Source organism: Bufo gargarizans, chromosome 8 (assembly GCF_014858855.1).
Source record: "Bufo gargarizans isolate SCDJY-AF-19 chromosome 8, ASM1485885v1, whole genome shotgun sequence".
NCBI classification, from domain to species: domain Eukaryota; kingdom Metazoa; phylum Chordata; class Amphibia; order Anura; family Bufonidae; genus Bufo; species Bufo gargarizans.
In genome coordinates this window covers 76,235,591-76,254,235 of record NC_058087.1, presented here as the reverse complement: position 1 = coordinate 76,254,235, position 18,645 = coordinate 76,235,591, and the positions used below count along the sequence as shown (strand labels likewise).

The following is an 18,645-nucleotide window of genomic DNA, read 5'->3' as shown; positions in this document are numbered from 1 at the left end:
GGCCACCAGAGAGGCTGGTGCCTTTTCCTAAAGCGTGCAAGCACCACCACCACTGCTGGATTACAGGGTAGTCATAACTCTTGGATACGAGCAGTGTATAATGGGTTAATTTTTTTTATCAAGTTAGCCAAGTAGGCAATATGGACAATCACAAAACATTAGTAAGTGCCTTGTATTAAAGGGGTATTCTGGTTCATTAAAGTTATTTTCCTATCTACAGGATAGGGGATAACTATTAGATCGGTGGGGGTCCTACTGCTGAGCCCCCCACTAATCACAAAAAGGGGGGCACCATACCCCCTGCACCCCTCTCAAAAGAATGGGGAGGACTGTTGCACATGTGTGCTGCCGTTCCATTCATTCCTATGGGAATTCCAGAGATGGTGGAGCATTGTTTTTTGCTATCTCTGGAACTGTATTCTGTGGATAGTTGATAAATTAATCTAACCGGAATATCTCTTTAACTTTGTCTACACCATAAAGGTCAGTTGCTGAGACAGGGGGAATGAATATTATATTCACTGACTAAATTCCCTTTGCGCATTATGACATAACTGTATGTCATAATGAGTGAGGGGATGTATAGAGCAGGCCTCTGCAGCGGACCCGCTCCATATACGGCGGGTGCTGGCTGTCTCATCCAGCAGGCATTCACATTGACAGGGAGCAGCGATCGTGCTGTCCCTGTCATTTACCCCTCAGGTACCGCAATCAACGCTGATCGCGGCACCTGTGAGTGAAGGCAGAGGTATGCGGCTCTCTCTGCCATCCGATTGTAGCCGCCTGTCACGATACCTCCCGTGACAGAGGTTAGAAGATCTGAGAGACTTGCATCACGTGATGCTATCAGACAGCCTCTCGGTTTTTACTTTGCTTTGTTGTTGTTGTTAGTATGACAGCACCTCTTGCTTCAGGTGTAGTTTGTGGTCATTACTGCTCCTCTATTTAGTCTGGACACTTCTTACCATGCGGTTGATATTTTTTACCTGGATTTGGAAGAGCTGGTGTGTTGTCCTCTTCTGAGTTTCTGCTCATCCATTTTCTATTGAAGATAAGTGTACTCCCCTTTGTATTTTGTTGTCTCCTTTTGCTCACTGTTTCCTAAGCCTCAGTTAGATGCTGGTTCGCTCATCTGGGAAGGAACTAGTAGTCTCAGACCCTGTCACTATGCCTAGGGCTTTTCAGGGTTTCTAGGGCCTAGGTTTACGGTGTATGAATATTCCCACCTTCGGGGTCTATTCATACTGACAGGAGTCAGGGATAGGTTTAGGGTTTCCTAGGTGGTGACCTTTACCTTTCCCTAGCTGTGAGGCCTAGTTTCAGGTCATTTTCCTTCTGTGATCATTCTGGTGTTCCTCCCCTCCCCCTACATTGTGACATTGCCGCAGTGAAATCGCGGGGCTCCAATCAGTTGTCATGGCAGCCTGGACTCTACTGAAGCACTCCAGGCCTGTCATGGCAATCTCAATACTGATTGCAAGGGAAAAAAACACAATGCAACAGCACTCTGCAAACATAAATAATGTATAATAATGCAAAAGTTATAATATTTTGGTGCTAGTGCTACACTTATTTTGTAAATTTGAGATTCTTGGCAAATACATTTTGTAAAAAATTATTTGGGCTTGTCTGCTGGCGTCAAGGCGGTCTCTATAAGACGGGAACCTAACACCTAACACTAAATACTACTTGTTATGTGCCATACTGGCCACCATAAAATACAGGGAATGCAGGTTCCACATGCATGCTGGGTCCACTCTGGTAAAAGGCAAAGGTTTTTATATTTTTTAAAGCAGTAAAACGGAAAAATCCTATACAAGCTTGGTATTGCTCATATTGAGCTGCAGAATAAGGCCGCAGGGTCATTTTTAGTGCACAGTGAACGCTGTCATGTCAAAACCCCCAAAACCTTGGCGTAATTTTTTTTTTTTTTTTTTTTGCCACGCAATCTCTTTTTTCCATTTTCCAATACAAGATATGGTAAATTAAATGCTGGCATAAAAAAAAAATACATCTTGTCCCGCAAAAAATAACCCCTTATATAGCTATGTGAAAGGAAAAACAAAAAAGTTATAGTTAAATATAATCATAAATGACTGGTGCTAAGCAGAAGTGATATTGTGCTGACACAATGTAGTAATACATTGCTGACTGTAATGCCCGCCATATTGTCCTGACCCATAGAACATGTGAAATGGTTCTTCGTAGCCATATGTCAACTGTATTGCTCTGACCAATAGTGGTGCCATGCCCTGGTGGTGCCCACAGCACATGTGTATTGTTCTCACACTAATGTCAAATTCAGTATAGTGCCATTGACAATAGGCCGTATCTAATGACTGGTCTAAAAAATACAATGGAGAAAGTTGGAGTCATTTATCAAACTGGTGTAAAGTAGAACTGGTTTAGCTGCCCAAAGCAAACAATCAGATCCCACCTTTCATTTTTGACAGCTCCTTTGGAAAATGAAAGGTGGAAACCGATTGGTTGCTATGGACAACTAAGACAGTTCTACTTTACCAGTTAGATAAATGACCCCATAAGTGCTAAAACTACTTGATTCATAAAGCTGACTTCCATCTATAATCAACGGCAAAACTCCACATCTACAGTACATGGATCTGCTTGTCAGTAATGCACAAAAGTATCTGCAGTTGCCAATAATTGGAATTCACAAGCAAGGGGCCCAAGAGACATGTGGCTCCCTAATTAATACTGCCTAACCAAGATATCTGTTTGCGTCATTAAAAGGGTTCTCCTAGACTTTTGGATAAGTCATCAGTATCTGCAGTAGTGCCACAGCTTTCTCTAGGCCACGTGACGTCACATTCATCAGTCAAATATCCTAGGCGCAGGTCAGCCCCATTGAAATGGGGCTGAGCACGATACCAAGCACAGCCACTATAAAATGTACGGCGCTGAGCTTCATAAGCTGTTAGAAGGCTGTGTCACTACTGCAAGTGCCAGTGCTAGAAATGAGCAAATCGAAGCTGACGAAGTGGAATTCGATCCGAATTTCTGAAAAATTTGATTCGCAACAAATGCAAATTTCCTCGCGCTTCATGGTAACGAATCACAATTTTTCCTAAAATGTTGGCTACAATTGTGGCTACACATGTGAGGACATGGGGCAAGGAACTCTGGGAAGGCGGGCTGACCCATAATGCTATAATGCCATGCATACAGCCAATCAGCAGCCAGCCAGCCCTGTGATGTCACAGCCCTATAAATACGGTGTCAATCTTAGAGTCAGACATTTTCCAGGGTTCAGAGTGCAGGGACAGACGTGAGAAGGCGCTAGGGACAATAAGGGACAGTGCTAGAAAAGCTATTTACAAGTGCAGGGAAAGAATAGGGAGTACTCATTTCACAGCATCTTAGTGCAGGGAGAAACGTCTGAAGTCGCTTGGGACAGTGCTAGAAAAAACATATTGTGAAAAAACAAGCGATTTACAAGTGCAGGGAAACATTATTTGGGGATCCAAATAGCTATTATACAGTTCTGGCATTCTATAAATTTTTTCTTGTTATTGGGGTGCAAGTGTTATCTTGAAAAGCCTTTAGTGGCTTATATCTGTGGAAAAAGAAAAATATCTACATATTTCACTTCTGCAGTTATTTCTGAAATAGTTTAGTGGCCTATTTCAGTACAAAAAAGAAAAATATATATGCATTTCACTTCTGCAGTTATATGTGGTAAAAGCGTTGTGTCCTATTTCAGTACGAAAAGGAAAAAAATATACGCACTTCCCTGGTGCATTTATTTCGGCTAAAAGCGTTCACTGGCCTATTTCAGTAAAGAAATAAAAATATTTACGCACTTCACTGGTGCATTTACTTTTGCTAAAAGCGTTTAGTGGCCTATTTCAGTACAGAAAGAAAAATATATAGGCACTTAACTGGTGCAGTTATTTGTGATAAAAGCGTTTAGTGGCCTATTTCAGTATAAAAAGAAAAATATATTCTCAGTTCACTTCTGCAGTTATATGTGTTGAAAGCGTTTAGTGGCCTATTTCAGTACACAAAGAAAAACATATACGAACTTCACTCGTGCACTTATTTGTGGCAAAAGCGATTAGTGGCCTATTTCATTATAGAAAGAAAAAAATATACGAACTTCACTGGTGCACTTATTTGTGGCAAAAACATTTAGTGGCCTATTTTAGTACAGAAAGAAAAATATATAGGCACTTAACTGGTGCAGTTATTTGTGATAAAAGCGTTTACTGGCCTATTTCAGTACAAAAAGAAAAATATATTCTCAATTCATTTCTGCAGTTATATGTGTTGAAAGCGTTTACTGGCCTATTTCAGTACAGAAATATAAAATGTATACGCACTTCACTGTTGAAGTTATTTGTGGCAAAAGCATTTAGTGGCCTATTTCAGTACAGAAAGAAAAATATATTTGTCGCTTTTAGGGGTGTTTTAATTTGCTTTTCATTTATTTAGTTCAGTTGAAAGTATGTCAGACAGAGAAGTGCCAGGCCATGCACAGAGGAGGGGAAGAGACCTAAATGTTTCTGGCACAGGCAGAGGTCGCAGCATAGTAAGGAGTCGTGGCAACAGGAGTCGCAGCGAGAGGCCTGAGCTCCCGGTGTGATTTAGCGGTCGTGTCTTGAGCAGCAACCTAGCAGTCCTTGATTGGTTAACTCAGTCATCCACTTCATCCCGTGACATCAGACACCCCCAGCCAACAGTCGGTGGGTAAGTCAGACACAACCCTTGGTTGGCATGGCCCGAGAGTAGGCCCTGTGCCCTCACCTGTCCTCAACCTGCCTCTGTCCTTTTCTGTTCCCTCAGCCAGAGAAGTTATGTATGCTGTGGACTCAGCTCCACTATACAGCGAGGACGAGCTACTAGAGGACAGTCAGCAGCTACTGCCAAGCCAAGATCTGGAGGAGACATCCGCCGCTTCCTCCGCTAGGCGGGCAAGTAGTGATGAGGAGAGTGGCGTGGGAGGTGGTGTTGTGAGTGATCAGGCTCCTGACCCAGAGACTGTTTAGGAGGACATCAGTGACGTGCAGACACTACTCGATTATGATGAAGCCGATCGCACTTGGGAGCCGGGTGCAGAAGGGGCTTCATGGTGGAGAGTCCCAAGCCATAATTTCTTTACAAAAAAGTCAGTACCAGCTCTACACAAATATGTAGATCAGAAGGTGGGCCAGTCCTTGAGCATGTCGGTGCAAATTGCGCGGCAGTGCCAACGTGTGGAGCTGTAACTACGGTCAGGGACAGTACATGTCCTTTACTGCCCACTGGGTGAATGTGGTTGCTGCACAGCCACACCAGCAACTTGGCCAGGTCACACCGCTTCCACCTCCATGTTGTCATGCTGTTGGTCTTGCGATAATGTCCGCCTCTGCCTTCCCATCCTCCACCATGTCCTCAGCCTCCACTGCAGGGACAAGTCACAGCGCCCCTCCAGCATACCACATGTCACACTGTTCTGCACCTCGTTTCCCTGGGCAAGCAGAGTCACATAGGGGATGAACTGCTCCGTGTCCTTCGTCAAGAAATCGAATCCTGGCTTTCTCCCGACAACTCAAAATCGGAACCATGGTGACCAACTACGGGAAGAGCATTGTATCGGCGCTGCGTCAAGGAAGGCTTAGCAATGCGCCCTGCATGGCACACTGTCACCGCCAGGTCTGTGAGAAGGTCTGTTAGACGTTCTTCTCTACCTCTTGCATGACGTTCTTTGTTTTGGTTTCACTTTGTCATCTCCTTTCCTTCTCCCAGCTGTCACCTATTTACACTAATTGTCTCCCTTTATATTCCCTCCCATACTGCCTCACTTTGCAGTTTATACTTCTTCCTGGATGAGTTGTTCACTGCTGGATGATGCTTCTGCTGATTCCTCAGATAAGTCTGTTTCTGTTATTTGTGTTTCCTTGCTGGCTTGATTCTAGGTGACCCTGACTCCGTCCGTATTAAGTGCAGGGAGCCGGTGGTCGTGTCCCCTCACTATTATAGGGTTTTCAGGTGTCACATAGTATTAGGTAAGTGGGCATGCAATTGTCTACCATAAAGACCTTTGCATGGGCATAGCAGTCAGGGGGAGCTCTAGGGGTTTTATAGGGCTCACCCATATGCTCCTTAGTTTGGGATCAAGCCAGTCGGATGTTTATTTATAAGTTCCAGATTTCTGCAACACCATCCATGACATTATAAACCGCCATAACCGTCTTAAGCATGGATTCGGTTTCAGCCTCGATTGACCGCATGCAAGGTCTTTTTCGCTGGAGGTAGCAGATCTCCGTAAAACTGTGTCTGCTGGCATTCATGGAGTTTGTTCCGAGCCTAAGATCTCGCTTCCGGATACGTTCTCCGGGGGTAGTGAGAAGTTTGTTCGCTTTAGAGAGGCTTGCAAACTCCATTTTTGTGCCTACTTCCTCATTCCTCTAGTGATGAGGAGCAGAGGGTGGGGATCATCATCTCGCTGCTCAGGGATAACGCTCAGTCTTGGGCCTTTTCGCTGCCGGTCGGGCACAGCCCCTCCGATCGGTGGATGAACTTTTTGTAGCCCTGGGGCAGATATATGATGACCCAGATCGTCTTGCTCTGGGTGAATCTAAACTGCGTCTTTTATGCCAGGGTAAACAGTCCGCAGAGATACAGTATATTGTTCAGAATTTCGGAGATGGGCAGCTGATGCTGGTTGGAATGATGCTGCACTCCGAAGTCAATTTTGCCACGGTCTTTCGGAAAGATTGAAAGATGCATTTGCTTTTCATGAGAGACCAGCCTCGTTAGAATCTGCCATGTCTCTAGCTGTTCGTATTGACAGGCGTCTTAGAGAGAGAGAGAAGACTACTCCTTCCTGTCATATTCAGTCCAAGGACAGTGGGGCTGTCTCAATCAGTGCGCAGGGGTCTCAGTCTCTCTCAATCCCCTCTGAGGAGGAGGCCATGCAGCTGAGTTTTCTTGCCTCTGATAGTAGAGGATTCAGCTTTCAGAGGAGGGTTTGTTTCTGTTGTGGGGGTATAAATCATTTGGCTAATGTTTTCCCCTCTAGGAGATTCATGGAGTTTTCTGAGGGTAATAAAAGAAAAACTAAAAGAAAAAAATCATCTAAAAACTTTCTATTTGCTACTATTGGCAAGGTTTATGCAGAAATTTAAGGTTCGCCATTTACTTGTAGTTCCCATTTTCTCCTACCTGCCAGGGTGGTGCTAGACAGCAAGAACATTGTTCGTGAGATTTTTGTAGATAGTGGAGCAGCTGTCAACCTCATTGAAAATCTATTTGCAATAACACATGGTTTCCAGGGATGCACTTTGAAAAAGGATGTACCTGTTTTTGCTATCCACTTTCTCAAAGATTGTTAAAGGGCATAGTTCACAATATCCGTTTGACTGTGAGTGACGCTCATGTTGAGGATATGTCATGTTTTGTCTTAAGCGGATTACCTACTCCTCTAGTGTTGGGGCTACCCTGGCTCACTAAACATAACCCCACCATTGATTGGCAAGCAAGGCAAATAAATGGTTGGAGTGAGTTTTGCAGAGAGAATTGCCTCACGGCGTCTCTTTCAGGGGTTTCTACCAAGACTGTGCCATCTTTTCTCTCTGAATTTTCGGATGTGTTTTCCGAGAGTGGTGTCCAGGAGTTGCCGGGAGTATGACTGCCCTATTAATCTCATCCCAGGCGCCAAACTGCCAAAATCTCGTTTATACAATCTCTCCCAACCTGAAAGGGTCACTATGCGTGCTTATATCTCTGAGAGCCTGAGAAAGGGACACATCCGACCCTCGAAGTCACCTGTTGCCGCTGGAGTTTTTTTTGTTAAGAAAAAAGATGGTTCTTTAAGACCTTGTCTGGATTTCAGGGAGCTGAACTGTATCCCGATTCGTGACCCATATCCACTTCCTCTGATCCCGTACCTGTTTAACCAGATTGTTGGGGCTAAGGTTTTTTCTAAGTTGGATTTAAGAGGGGCATACAATACCCTGAGGGTACCCTGAGGGTCATGTCGAGAATTTGGTTATGCCCTTTGGTTTGATGAATGCTCCAGCCGTCTTCCAACATTTTGTGAACAGCATTTTTCATCATTTAATGGGGAAATTTGTACTGGTGTATCTGGATTACATTTAGATTTTTTCTCCTGATTTCAAGACTCATCAAGACCACCTATGTCAGGTCTTGCTGATTCTGCAGGATAATAAATTGTACGCTAAACTGAAAAAATGTGTGTTTGCGGCTTCGGAGATTCAATTTCTTGGTTTTCTTCTCTCCGCTTCTGGTTTTCGCATGGACCCTGAGAAGGTCAGCGATGTGCTTGATTGGGAGCTTCCTGAGAATCAGAAGGCGTTGATGCGGTTTTTGGGTTTTGCCAATTATTACAGAAAGTTTATTTAGAATTATTCCTCTGTTGTTAAGCCACTCACTGATATGACTAAAAGGGGAGTAGATTTTTCTTCGTGGTCGGTAGATGCGCCTAAAACCTTTTCTAGTATCAAAGAGAGTTTTGCATCCGCTCCCATTTTGGTACTACCTGATGTCTCTCTACTTTTATTTGTTGTGGGTGCGGTCTTATCTCAGGGTCCCTCTCCTGCCAAATAGCGACCGTGTGCCTTTTTCTCAAGGAAACTCTCCTCTGCAGAGCTAAATTATGATGTGGGAGATAGGGAGTTGTTGGCCATCAAATTAGCTTTTGAGGAATGGCGCCATTGGTTAGAGGGAGCCAGACACCCTATTACCGTTTTTACAGACCATAAGAATCTGGCCTACTTGGAATCGGCCAAGCGTCTGAACCCGAGACAGGCCAGATGGTCTTTGTTCTTTTCTAGGTTTAATTTTGTTGTTACGTTCCGCCCTGGGGTTAAAAATGTGAAGGCGGATGCCCTGTCACGTTGTTTTCTCGGAGGGGGGGACTTTGAAGACCCGGGTCCCATTTTGGCTGATGGGGTGGTCGTCTCTGCTCTTTATCCTGATTTGGAGGCAGAGGTTCAGGCAGCCCAGGCAGAGGCTCCTGATCTTTGTCCCCCTGGGAGGTTGTTTGTGCCTCTCGCTTTACGACACAAGGTTTTTAAGGAGCACCACGATACTGTCCTTGCTGGGCATCCGGGGAGCAATGCCACAGTGGATCTCATTGCTCAGAAATTCTGGTGGCCGGCTCTTCGTAAGACGGTTGAGGGTTTTGTGGCAGCCTGCAAGACCTGCGCTCATGCCATTCACGGCCATCGGGTTCTCTCCTCCTGTTACCCATTCCTTTGCGTCCTTGGACGCATCTGTCCATGGACTTCATTACGGACCTGCCTCGTTCCTTGGGGAAGACTGTGATTCTGGTAGTAGTGGACCGTTTTAGTAAAATGGCGCATTTCATTCCCTTTCCTGGGTTACCCAATGCTAAGACGCTGGCCCAAGCGTTTGTTGATCACATTGTTAAATTGCGTGGCATTCCTTCAGACATTGTTTCTGATAGGGACACGCAATCTGTTTCCAGATTCTGGAAGACCTTCTGTTCTCACTTGGGGGTTCGGTTGTCGTTCTCTTCTGCTTTTCACCCGCAGTCGAATGGTCAGACCGAACGCGTCAATCAGAATCTTGAGACATATCTGCGCTGTTTTGTGGTGGAGAATCAGGAGGATTGGTGTTCTTTTTTGTCCCTTGCTGAGTTTGCTTTAAATAACCGTCGCCAGGAGTCCTCTAATAAGTCACCATTTTTTGGTGCATATGGGTTTCATCCGCAGTTTGGGACATTCTCTGGAGAGGGGTCTTCTGGTTTACCTGATAAGGAGAGATTTTCCTCGTCTTTGTCATTTATTTGGCAAAAGATTCAGGGTAATCTGAAGAGGATAAGTGAGAGATATAAGCGTGTGGCGGATAAGAGACGTGTGCCTGGTCCGGACCTGAATGTGGGTGATCTGGTGTGGTTGTCTACAAAGAATATCAAACTGAAGGTTCCCTCCTGGAAGTTGGGTCCTAAGTTTATTAGGCCTTACAAGATCTTGTCCGTCATCAATCCCGTTGCCTTCCGTCTTGATCTTCCTTAGACTTGGAACATCCATAATGTTTTTCACAGGTCCCTATTAAAACCTTATGTCCAACCCACTGTACCCTCCTCTTTGCCTCCTCCTCCGATTGTTGTTGATGGTAATTTTGAAGTTCTCTCCAGCACCTCGTTCATTGGGAGGGTTATGGTCCTGAGGAGAGGATGTGGGTCCCAGTGGCGGACATTAAGGCCACTCGTCTCATCAAGGCTTTCCATAGGTCTCATCCTGAGAAGGTGGGCTCTGAGTGTCCGGAGTCCACCCGTAGAGGGAGGGGTACTGTCACTGCCAGGTCTGTGAGAAGGTCTGTTAGACGTTCTTCTCTACCTCTTGCATGTCGTTCTTTGTTTTGGTTTCACTTTGTCATCTCCTTTCCTTCTCCCAGCTGTCACCTATTTACACTAATTGTCTCCCTTTATATTCCCTCCCATACTGCCTCACTTTGCGGTTTATACTTCTTCCTGGATGAGTTGTTCACTGCTGGATGCTGCTTCTGCTGATTCCTCAGATAAGTCTGTTTCCGTTATTTGTGTTTCCTTGCTATCTTGATTCTAGGTGACCCTGACTCTGTCCGTATTAACTGCAGGGAGCCGGTGGTCGTGTCCCCTCACTATTATAGGGTTTTCAGGTGTCACATAGTATTAGGTACGTGGGCATGCAATCGTCTACCATAAAGACCTTTGCATGGGCATAGCAGTCAGGGAGAGCTCTAGGGGTTTTATAGGGCGCACCCATATGCTCCTTAGTTTGGGATCAAGCCAGTCGGATGTTTATTTATAAGTTCCAGCTTTCTGCAACACCATCCGCCACACACACATGTTCAATCTGGTTGTCAAGCAGTTCCTGATGTCTACCACCCATCTGCAAGACATCCTAAAAATGGCCAGGAAACTTTGCATGCACTTCAGCCACTCGTACACGGCAAAGCACACCCTCCTTGAGCTGCAGTGGCAGAACGGCATCCCCCAACATAGGCTGATATGTGATGTTTCTACCCATTGGAATTCCACCCTCCATATGTTGTATCAAAAATACGAACAGAGAAAGGCCATCAATGATTTCTTGATGATGCAAGCGGATAGGAGTACTCCCCTCTGTAACTTTGATGTCAGACAGTGGCAGCTCATGCGTGACACCTATCGTTTGCTAAGGCCCTACGTCATTCCACTGCTTCATGTCCTGGAACAGATGCTGGTAACAATGGCTGGTCAGGGGACTGGAGATGTGGCGCCTAGATCTCAAGGCCACATGAGCTCTGTGGGGGAAGTGAACTGGAAGAGGAGGGGGAGGAGGACATTGGAGCACAGGCAATGTGTAGCCAAATGGGTGTTTTTTCTACTCAGGTGACAGGAGAAGAGGAGCAGGAGCAGCCAGAGGAGCTACAGGGTGATGAGGAAGACGATACAGAAGACCCAGACACACCGTGGCAGTATGCAGTAGAGATGGAGGCAGGGAGTCCCTCCAAGTCACTTGCGCAAATGGCCCGATGCATGCTCACTTGCTTGCGTAGTGACAGTCGAATTGTCACCATTCAGCAGATGGATGACTTCTGTCTCTCCACCTTGTTGGACGCTTGGTATCCTGATGCTGCTGCTGCTACAGCCATCTCCACACTATGTTACCTTGCCACTCTGTGGTCTCCTGATGCTGCTGCCATATCCGCACTATGTCACCTTGCCACTCTGTGGTATCCTCCTGCTGCTGCTGTCATCTCCACACTATGTCACCTTGCCACTCTGCGGTCTCCTGATGCTACTGCCATATTCACACTATGTAACCTTGCCACTCTGTGGTATCCTGATGCTGCTTCCACCTCATCAATATGTCATGACTGGGCCACTATTTTGACTTTCGGCCTGACTGACATCATGATTTATTTGACCTTTCTTCTGATCTGTCAGAAGGAAGGAAAACTGAGACGCACAACAGATCCTGTCTGTGTAGAAGCTGTAAGGCCTGTATGGTCCAATCAGAATTGGCTTATGATTTGGTAGCCAAAAGCAGGAGTGGGTACAAAACACAGAAGACATGCAAAGATTCCATTCATGTGTCATCTCTGTTTTACATCCACTCCTGTTTTTTTTTTTTTTGCATTAGCAATACTAATGATTTATTGAGCAAATGCTGACCGAGTGAAGGCGTATGCTCCACAGACAGGATCCATTTTTTGTTGGTGATTGTTCTGACGGATCAGAGGAAGGGCAAAGTAATCAGTGATGTCAACACAAACTTACTGCTGCCACCCTCTCCACTCTGTCGGGGGGCTCTACTTGTATAAGCGTTTAATAGAACAGGTTCTGTAGACATCTATGTGGAATCAGCTGGCGACAGTGTAAAAGCAGTGCAATTCTTCTTCACGCTAACATCGACCTGTAAGGCTGAGTTCATACTTATTTGGTCAGTTTTGGCCCCGTGACTGCCCTAATAAGTGAAGTGTGCAGTAATTCTAAGAGTGACGCCTGTCATCTGCATGTCATACGGGCTCACAGTATTATTTCATTTCCAAAGCAGACTCCCTATGCGTGTTACTACAAGGCACAGTGTTCTACACCACTATAAAGGCTCTCAGCAGCCAGAAAATAGTAGTTTTTAACGTAATTCTCCGCAAATATATTCGGATTGAACCAAATTTTTCCAGAAAAATTCGGCAAACCGGCAAATCGAATTTTAAAAAATTTGCTCATTTCTAGACAGTGCCTTCATTAACAGCTGATCAGCAGGAGTCCCAGGTGTCAGACCCTCACTGATCAAATACTGATAACCTATCGGGAGGATAGGTCATCATTTTAAAAATCTCCGAAAACCACTTTAAGCCTATTCACAAGTCAGTGATTCATGGACGTGTGCTGTCCGTGTTCTGCATGCACAGCACAAGTACCTATTCATTTTAATGTGTCTATTAACACATCTGTGTTTTAGCACAGTCCATGTTTTTAGCACAGAATTATGCCCTATTTAAAATGCCATGTATCAATATACTGCCACTTTAAGCATGGATTACCCTTTGGAATAACATAGAAATAATGTATTGCTGTTTACAATGCAACAGAAATTATTCCTTGACCGTTTTTTCCAGTGCATCTGACAGGTACCAAATATGGGTGTGGGGAAGGAGGCTGCGGATCCTGTACCGTGATGGTATCTCATATCCATCCTGTTTCCAAGAAGATCCTGTATCCAATTTTCTAATGCATTAGGAACAGATATTGCATATCTCTTCAAGTTATAGTAAGGTGGAGACACCTAGTGGTGGAATATTAAAAAAAGCGTTTGGTTAGATGACCGTCTTGTTACTTGAAGCCATTGTAACGCTAAAATATAACTGCCCCTTGTAATTATTCATAGACAGGAAGGTATACAAACACAAATATTTTGGCCTAAAAATGTCACACGACCCCCTTTTCAATTTTTTTGCAACACGTTCGACACTTAGAAATGTCCAGGGAGTGGCATCGCTCTGACAAATTTACCAACATTTTCGCCTGGAAAGCATATGTGTTGGTGAAAAAAAGTTTTTCTTCCAGGTGCACAGACTGTTGAAAGTGCGTCTAATTAATTATGAGCCACACACCCCATAATAAATTATGCCCATCTTCTGGCAGCAAAGCCAGGGTAAAAAGGGAATAAAAGACCAGCGTAGAAACTCCGGTCTTAGTAAATGACCCCCAATGTGTTGTGTTGTTAGCCTAAAGACAGCTGTATCTGCGGTAAATGTTGGGATTCTGTATGTGGATTGTGGGGTTTAAGGCAATCTATCACTATTATCTTGAACTATTATCTTCAGTAATACAGAAGTAGATCTACAAAAAGAAGTCCAGATCGCTATATTTTCTTTTTTACCCTTCTCCAGACTGATACCTTTTAACAATGAGATCCCTCTGATGCTTTGGAAGCTCTCTGAGGACCATTGCTTTTGCTGTGGGATGCGACTAGGAAAATTTCAGGAAAGACCAACTAGAGCAGCTGAACTTTATTTGGGGTTAATCAGAGGCACTTTAAATAATGGCAGGTGTATGCTGACTCCTAGTTAACATGATTTTGAATGTGATTGCTTAATTCTGAACACAGCTAGGTGGAAAAAGTTCTGAAATGAATTATTTTTGTCTCATTTTCTTACAGCACAGAAACCTGACATTTTAACAGGGGTACGCGGCTCCCTTGTGTTGCCGCCCCTGTCCGGGTCTGCGGTCGCGGCGCTGGCGTGTGGTGCGTCCGCCGCCTGCGTTCCACCTGTCACGTGACCCGCATGACCCTGCATCACATGACTGGGATAGGGCGGTCCTGGACGAGCGGCACAAATTTGTATGCCTTTAAAAGCGCTGGCAGTTAAATTCCTCTTGCTGACAGCCCTACTACTTTGACTCTGCCTAATAGTTGCCTAATCTGCCGCTGCCCACTGGTGTTCTGGCATATGTTGGCCAAGTTGTCACTACCCACTGGCGTGCTGGCATATTGGTGACTAGTGGTTTTTGGGTGGTCTGGGTCCCACTGGTGTCATGGAACCATGAACCAGACGTACAACAAGAGATGAGTGGAAATAAGAAGGCTTTATTGAAAATAAAGCTGTAAGGCAAAAGTCCAAACGGATGGCTAAACCGAAGCAGGGTCTTGCGAAACCAGAGATCAGGAACCAGAAGGGTAGTCAGATGAAGCCAGGATCAGGAACCAACAGGGTAGTCAGACGAAGCCAGGATCAGGAATCAGCAGGGTAGTCAGACGAAGCCAGGATCAGGAACCAGAAGCAGCAGCAGTCTTAGAAGCATGTGAGCACAGGAGGACCAAGCAGGGAACTGAAGCCACAGACCTCCTATATATATGAGCTAGGCATCCAGCTCCTCCCAGTGGGAAGGAGGATCCGCAGGGTGGGAGGCTACAAGAAACCCAGAAACCAAGATGGCCGCCAGCACATGTCAAACGAAGGAGAACAGCAAGGAGGTAAGACCATGACAGTACCTCCCCCTCAAGGGCCCCTCCTCCGCGGAATAAGGAACGGTTTCTGAGGGAAGCGTGCGTGGAAGGCTCGGAGCAAGGCAGGAGCATGGACATCTGCGGAGGGAACCCAGGAACGCTCCTCTGGACCATAACCACGCCAATGGACCAAAAACTGCACCCGGCCGCGGACCAGGCGTGAATCCAGGATATTGCTCACCTCATACTCCTCACGATTGCCCACTTGGACCGGACGAGGCCGAGGAATCGAGGAAGTGAAACGATTACACACCAGTGGCTTCAAGAGGGAGACATGAAACACGTTGGAGATCCGCATGCCAGGAGGAAGCGCAAGGGCATAGGCTACCGGGTTTACCCTGCGAAGCACTCGGAAGGGACCAACAAAGCGAGGCGCCAGCTTGGGAGTGGGCACTCGAAGGTCGAGGTTGCGGGTGGACAACCATACGCGGTCTCCGACCTGGTAGGAAGGAGCGGGCGCTCGTCTGCGATCAGCCTGGAGTCTCTGGCGCTGCGCACAGACCTCAAGGGACCTCTGGATCTGTACCCAAGAAGCACGTAGGACGGAAAGGTGATCCTCCACAGCCGGAATATCCTGGGGAGAGAATACCTCCGGTAACACGGCAGGTTGGAACCCATAATTGGCCATGAAGGGAGACGTCCCAGAGGAAGAGTTCACCGCCGTGTTCCTGGCAAACTCAGCCCAAGGCAGGAGGTCAACCCAATTGTCTTGGTGATCGGAGACATAGCAACGAAGGAATTGCTCCAAGGCCTGATTGGATCGTTCTGCGGCCCCATTGGACTGAGGGTGGTAGGCCGATGAGAAAGAGAGATGAATCCCCAACTGGGAGCAAAAGGCGCGCCAGAACCTGGACACAAACTGACTCCCCCGATCCGACACAATCTCCTTGGGCAAACCGTGCAACCGGAAGACCTCCCTGGCAAAAATCGAGGCCAACTCTTGTGCAGAGGGTAACTTCTTGAGAGGTACACAGTGGCACATTTTGGAAAACCGATCCACTATCATGAGAATGACCGTATGGCCTCGGGATGCAGGGAGGTCCACAATAAAATCCATCCCCAGGTGTGACCATGGACGCTCCCCGGTGGCTATGGGTTGCAAAAGGCCCAACGGAAGGTGCCAAGGGGACTTACTCTGGGCACAAACGGAGCATGCCGCTACATATGCGGCGATGTCGGAACGTAGAGAAGGCCACCAGAACAGACGTGAAACAGCCCAGGACAGCTGATTCTTTCCAGGATGCCCCGCGGCCTTGGAGTTATGGTAGGTTCGCAACAACCGAGTGCGCAACTCCTCAGGCACAAAACACCTGCCGTTGGGTCTCCCAGAGGGAGCACCAGATTGAGCCGCCAAAATCTGCTCACCCAGGGGAGAGGTCAGGCTGGTGCGAATGGCGGCCAGGATCTGATTCGGAGGTATGACCGAAGTCGGAATCGACTCCTCCCCGGACAGCTCGGAGTACTGCCGTGATAAGGCATCCGCTCTGATGTTCTTGGAACCGGGTAGGTAGGAGACCACGTAATTAAAACGTGACAAGAACAGAGCCCATCTGGCCTGACGTGGTGTCAATCTCTTGGCCTCAGAGAGGTAGGTCAGATTCTTGTGGTCCGTCAGGATGAGAACCGGAACCACCGAGCCCTCGAGCAAGTGCCTGCACGATGGCCAATAACTCCCTGTCACCAATCTGATAGTTGCACTCCGCGGAAGACAGTTTCCGGGAGTAAAACCCACAAGGAAGCAGAGGACCCTCTGGTGTTCTACGCTGAGACAGGAGGGCGCCTACTCCCGTCTCAGACGCGTCCACCTCGAGGACAAACGGCAACCCAGGGTTGGGATGCGACAGAATCGGAGCCGACACAAAGGCGGACTTTAGAGCCTCAAAAGCTCAGGATGGCCTCGGGCGGCCAGACCTGGGGATTACTGCCCTTCCTGGTCAGATCCGTGAGAGGCTTGGCTAGCATGGAAAAGTCCCTGATGAACTTCCGATAATAATTGGCGAAGCCCAAAAAGCGCTGCAGGGCACGAAGACCACTGGGCTGGGGCCACTGTAAGACAGCCGAAACCTTCTCAGGATCCATGGAGAACCCCTCAGCGGAAATGATGTAACCTAAGAAGGTTACCTGGGATCGGTGAAATTCGCATTTCTCAAGCTTACCGAACAGCTTGTTCTCTGGTAACCGTTGCAACACTCGTCTGACATCCAGAATGTGGGCCTCCATGGATTCCGAATATACCAAGATGTCATCCAAATAGACCACCACACACTGCTGCAACAGGTCACGGAAAATATCGTTGATGAATTCCTGGAAGACTGCGGGCGCATTGCACAACCCAAAGGGCATAACCAAGGATTCATAATGACCGGTCCTGGTGTTAAACGCGGTCTTCCACTCATCGCCCGCCTTGATCCTTACCAGGTTATATGCCGCCCTCAGGTCGAGTTTGGTAAAGACCGTGGCCCCTTTGAGGCGATCGAACAGCTCGGAAATCAAGGATATCGGGTAAGCGTTCTTGATCGTGATGCGATTGAGACCCCTGTAATCGATGCAAGGCCTCAACTCACCGCCCTTCTTTTTCACAAAGAAAAATCCAGCCCCTGCCGGGGACGAGGATTTGCGAATGTGTCCGCGTGAAAGCGCCTCCCTCACGTACTCCTCCATGGCCTCATTCTCCGCTACCGACAGTGGATAGACTTTGCCACGAGGAGGAACGGCACCAGATTGTAACTCTATGGCACAATCGTATGGGCGGTGCGGAGGTAGGGCAACCGCACGCACCTTATCGAATACATCCCGGTACTCCTCGTATTCAGGAGGCAACAGAGAGTCCGAGGAAGTACACAGCAAATTGACAGGCCCATGGATGCAACTAGCCCCACACTGCGGTGACCACGAGAGGATCTCGGCCGATTTCCAATCGAAAGTCGGATTATGCTTCTGGAGCCAGGGATACCCCAAGACCACCGAGTAGTGTGGAGACGAAATAACCTGGAGACAGACCGACTCTCTGTGAACGGCACCAATGGCCATCCCCACTGGAAGGGTCTCATGAGTCACGTGTGGCGGCAGAAGGGGTCTGCCGTCTATCACCTCAAGAGCCAGTGGGGAATCTCGAGGCTGCAGAGGAATGGAATTGGCGGCAGCGAACACACTATCAATGAACAAACCACCAGCACCAGAGTCCACCAACGCCTGGGTCGTCACCGAGCCCCCGACCCAGGAGAGGACAACAGTAATCAGTGGTTTGTCAACACGGGAAACCGGGGACGAGGAGACTCCACCCAAGATCTGCCCCCGACAGGATCTCAGGTGCGAGCGGTTCCCGGACGGTTCGGGCATGCCAACCGAAAATGCCCACCGAGACCACAGTACATGCATCGGCCCTCGCGTCTCCGGAGTACCCTCTCCCCCTCGGACAGGAGAGCAAACCCCAGCTGCATGGGTTCACCCCCAGACAAGTCATCCCCAGGAGGCGTGGGAGGAGAGGGAGGCACGGGTGGGACAGCAAACGTAGGCGCCAATCTGTTAGAAGGCCTCCGCAGGCTCTCCTGAAACGAAGGTCTCTCCCTGAGTCTGGTGTCAATCAAAATCAGGAAAGAAATAAGAGACTCGAGCTCCACAGGTAGGTCCTTAGCTGCAACCTCATCCTTCAAGGCATCCGAGAGACCATGAGAGAAAG

At 47.3% G+C, this 18,645-nt stretch overlaps 1 protein-coding gene across 1 annotated transcript in view; it reads left to right on the top strand.

Annotated features, from left to right (window-relative positions):
- LOC122945394 (aldehyde oxidase-like) overlaps nucleotides 1-18,645 on the top strand; it is a 186,771-nt gene that overhangs the window by 11,820 nt on the left and 156,306 nt on the right. The window contains exon 3 of the mRNA XM_044304465.1: nucleotides 13,075-13,171. Within this exon, the coding sequence (XP_044160400.1) occupies nucleotides 13,075-13,171 (97 nt within the window). The remainder of the gene's footprint in view (nucleotides 1-13,074; nucleotides 13,172-18,645) is intronic.